General features: G+C 54.3%; 1 protein-coding gene across 1 annotated transcript in view; it reads left to right on the top strand.

Moving 5' to 3' along the window:
* WSCD2 (WSC domain containing 2) overlaps window positions 1-4,440 on the top strand; it is a gene marked incomplete at its 5' end in the record, with an annotated part of 13,125 nt that continues 8,685 nt past the window's right edge. Inside the window, 3 exons of the mRNA XM_017734718.1 lie at window positions 1-19; window positions 2,988-3,102; window positions 3,800-3,984. Of these exons, the coding sequence (XP_017590207.1) occupies window positions 1-19; window positions 2,988-3,102; window positions 3,800-3,984 (319 nt within the window). The remainder of the gene's footprint in view (window positions 20-2,987; window positions 3,103-3,799; window positions 3,985-4,440) is intronic.

Consider the following 4,440-nt stretch of genomic DNA (forward strand, 5'->3'; position numbering starts at 1 on the left):
GAGAAGGAGGAGGACAGAGGTGAGGGCTGGGGACACTCTAGCCAAAGGTGTGGGGGGATGGATCTCTCCTTTTTGCCTCTGCCAGGGGGACATCACGAAGTGTCTGAGCTGGTTTTGAGTTCTGCATCCCTGCCAGGAGCACACACCCCCAGGAAATGTGCAGTTATTTATTTAGTTATTTATTAACCACGTGCTGCTGGAGCACCGAAGTCTTCTTCCCACGTCCCACGGGACACTCTAGCCAAAGGTGTGGGGGGATGGATCTCTCCTTTTTGCCTCTGCCAGGGGGACATCACGAAGTGTCTGAGCTGGTTTTGAGTTCTGCATCCCTGCCAGGAGCACACACCCCCAGGAAATGTGCAGTTATTTATTTAGTTATTTATTAACCACGTGCTGCTGGAGCACCGAAGTCTTCTTCCCACGTCCCACGGGAATGCCCTGGGAAGCAGCACCTCACTCTGGAGACCATCAATCCAGAGGATATTTCCTGAAGGATTTCTCCCTCTGTCTTCCCTCTTTCCTCTTCTCGCTCCTTGAGTGCCAGTAATCCATCATCACTGAGCTCAGAGTCCCCCCCATGCTGTGACAGGCAATTTTAGGGGTGCAGCTGGGGGGATGCTGTGCCCCATCTTCCTCCCACCCTTTGGATCTGCCAGGGGCTGAAATGAGTTTTCATTCTGTTGGCCTGAGTCAACACAAAATCCAGGTTTGTGTGGGCGTTGTGTTGAGGGAGGGGCTGGCTGTGATTCCCATGGAAGTGCGGACAGGGCTGGGATGTGGCCTTTGGATCCAGGAGATCCCTGCTTGGCTGGGGTCTTGTCAAATGGGTCCATTATTAATGATCAAGGATGAGAGAATGGAGTCGTTCCCATCGATTTTTAAAATGCCATCTATTTATCCTGGAGGCAGCTGGAGCTGCAGGCTCCGTGGGATTTGGGTGGCCGGACTCCAGCAGGAACCCCCAACCCCATGGCAAACTGGGGCTTTCCCGGGGGTCCAGGCTTGATCCCCCCAACCTGGGCTGCTCCCAGGGCGTGGAGGGCTCCTCCTCCTCCTCCAGCAGGATGTGGTTGTGTTCACTCTGGAAAAGATGCATGCTCCAGGCATGGAAGCCAAAGGAAAATTATTTTGTGATGCTTATGGGATTTTCTCCTGCTAAAAGGAGCTGAAGGGATTCCCCTGCTGTGATCCCGCTCCGAGGGGTCCCTGGGGTCTTTTGGTGGCCACGTCTCTCCATTAATGCAGATTGACTTTAGTGCAGCCTCAGCAGATGGCCCCTGAGCCCGGGCTGTCTGTCCCCATAAAGACCACAAGCAGTGCCTGTGTCCCCGGCCATATGTCCCGTGTGCTCCAAGATTAACCTCATCCAGCACTGCCAGCAGGGATGGGATGCTGGGCTCGGGATTCGTGGGTTTAGCTGCTCCCAGTGCTCTGGGAATATCGTTTTCCCCTTGGAACATCTCAGCAGCTCCTGAGGGTGATGGTGTGGAGAAATTCTCCAGCCTGAGAAATCCTGTGTGCCTGGAGTTCCTGGTGTGGCCAGCGGAGCCTCGGGACCACCCCCTGGCTTCCCTGCTCCTCTGGAGCACCGGGATATCTGGCAGGAGCAGGCGGATTTAATGGCGCTGGTAATTAAGTGGGGACAGCTTAACGAGGCGGCTGTGGAAGGCTCTGCCACGTGAAATCATTCCCGAGGGAACACTGCTCCCAAAATCAGCTCTGGTTTAGAGCGTCATGTGCGGCTCCCTCTTCCTCCTCTTCCTCCTCTTCCTCCTCTTCCTCCTCTTCCTCCCAGCAGTGTCAGACAAAGGTGTGGGCGGAGAGCAGCCCTGTCTGCCAGGGAACGGCCTCATCGCCATGGGAATGCAGATCCCCATGGGAAGGGGCATCTCCTGCCTCCAGCCAGGGAGGATTTTTAGGGAGCGAAGCCAAGTGGAGCAGGAACAGACCCCAGCCCTCAGCCACATCCATCTCCAGTGCCTTCCTGGACATGTCCAGCCATTCCCATCTGGGACACACAACCAAGCAATTCCATGAGGAAGGAGGAACCAGTCACCCCAGGCAGAGAGCTGGAGCCATCCCTCTATCCCTAGCTTTCGGAAAAACGGGATGTTTGGGGAATTTAATGACGATCACTGGGTGGATTTGTGTGCCTGCTCACAGCCGTGTTTCCAACAGGCTCCGAAATTCCTCCTGGAGAGGTTCCCCTCTCCCTACAAACTGTGCCAACACCACCATCCCCCTCCCAGCATCTCCCCCTTCACTCGTGTCCTCATCTCTCCCTAATTATTCCAGCTGGCTTCCCAATAAGTGGCAGCACGCATATGTCAGGAGCATTGGGTTGAAGGTAATGCACATCAGTCACCGGCTCCCTGCAAGTGTCTGGAGCCATCCCACACCCGCTGGATCCGGCACGGCCGGAACGCGCTGACCTGCCAGGACCTGCGGGAATGCTGTGTGGGATAACTGGGAGTTCTGGCTCCGGTGGTTGAAGTTATCCAAGATTCCTCTCCATCTTCCTGCTCTGCCAGCCTCCAGGCTGGCTTGGGAAGATGTTCCAGCACTGGTGGGGTCTGTGCCATGCTGGGATAATTGGGAATGAGGGGCGGGGTCTGTGTGTGGGGCACACCAGGGATGGGGGGAGCTGGGTCAGGGACCCCAAGGAGGCATGGAATGCAGGGAGGAGGTGAGAAGTGTTATCCCAGAGCGTGGTTTGGAATTGGAGTGTAAGAAATTCCTGGCTGTGAGGGTGGGGAGGCCCTGGCACAGGGTGCCCAGAGAAGCTGTGGCTGCCCCTGGATCCCTGGAAGCATCCAAGACCAGCTTGGACGGGACTTGGAGCAACCTGGGATAGTGGAAATGTCCCTGCCTGGTTTGGAAGCGGAGTTTCCAAAGCAAACAGGGAATGCTGCTGCACATCCCTATTTAGGGAAAAATGAAGAGGGGTGGGATCCGTGGGTGTGACCCCCTGTCCTCTCCATCTCCAGCCCGGTACATCGGCTGCTACGAGGACAACACCCGGCGGAGGACCCTGCGTGGGATGTCCTTCTTCGACTACAAGAAGATGACGGTGTTCCGTTGCCAGGACAACTGTGCTGAGCGGTAGGGACGGTGACAGGGGCTCCATGAATCCCTGCACACCACCTCCATGAATCCCTGCACAATGTCTCCATGAATCCCTGCCCACTGTCTCCATGAATCCCTGCCCACTGTCTCCATGAATCCTTTCCCACCATCTCCATGAATCCCTGTGCACAGTCTCCATCAATCCTTTTGGATGGGATGGGATAGGATAGGATGAAATAGAATGGAATGGAATTATATTATATGATAGATTAGGATAGGATAGGAAAATAGGATAAGAGATAGGATGCAATAGGATGGAATGGAATGGAGTGGAATAATAGGGTAGAATGGACTAGAAAAGAATAAGGATAGGATAGGAGAGGAGGGAATTGCAGAATGGGATAGAATAATGGAAAGGATCGGATAGAATGAAATGGAATGTAATGATAGATTAGGATATTATAGGAAAATAGGATAGAATGGAGTGGAATAATAGAATAGACAAGAAAATAATTAGGATAGGATAGGAGAGAATTGCAGAATGGGATAGAATAATGGAAAGGATCGGATATTTTCAGCTGGAAGTGCCCTACAATGATCGCTACCCCAAAAACAAATCCCTGGGACGCAGTGCTGATCTCAGCACTGGCCACGAGCAGGAACGCTCCTTCCAAACCCTCTGCAGTCGGGGGGATCCTGGGGATGTGCTGAGATCCCATCTCCCTCTCGGCAGGGGGTACCTATACGCAGGGCTGGAATTCGGGGCCGAGTGCTACTGCGGGCACAAGATCCAGGCGTCCAACGCCAGCGAATCCGAGTGCAACATGGAATGCAAGGGAGAGCGGAGCAACACCTGCGGCGGGATCAACCGGCTCTCCATCTACCGCCTGGAGCTGGCCCAGGAATCTGCCCGCAGATGTAAGTTGGAGGCATCCATGTGGATCCCAGCTCGACCTTGGAATGAGGGAACTTCTCTTGGTTTTGGAGGGGTGATCCCAGCATTCCGTGTGAGCCAGGTCATGGCTCCATGGAAATGCTTGGAGAGTGGTTCTGGAGTCCAGGATGGTTTTGCTCCTGCAAACATCAGGAATCTCCCTGTAGGGAATGTTGCTGGCTGGGGTTGGGTGGAATGAGGAGCCCCAAGGACTCTGGCTGGAATTCAGGGAATTTTGGGAGACTTTGGGTGGAGATTTCCTTCCTGATGGCCCAACAGGACCATCAGTGTCTCCAGTGTGTGCTACGGGATGTGGGATGTGTGGGAATTCCAGACAGAGCCAAGGGTGCTCCCTCATTTGGCTCCCAATTAGGCAGCTCAATAATCACCCACATTCCCTGCTCAGCTTTCCTCATATCCAAGGAATAGGAAAGGGGATG

Source organism: Corvus brachyrhynchos, unplaced genomic scaffold (assembly GCF_000691975.1).
Source record: "Corvus brachyrhynchos isolate BGI_N302 unplaced genomic scaffold, ASM69197v1 scaffold114, whole genome shotgun sequence".
In the NCBI taxonomy this organism is placed as follows: domain Eukaryota; kingdom Metazoa; phylum Chordata; class Aves; order Passeriformes; family Corvidae; genus Corvus; species Corvus brachyrhynchos.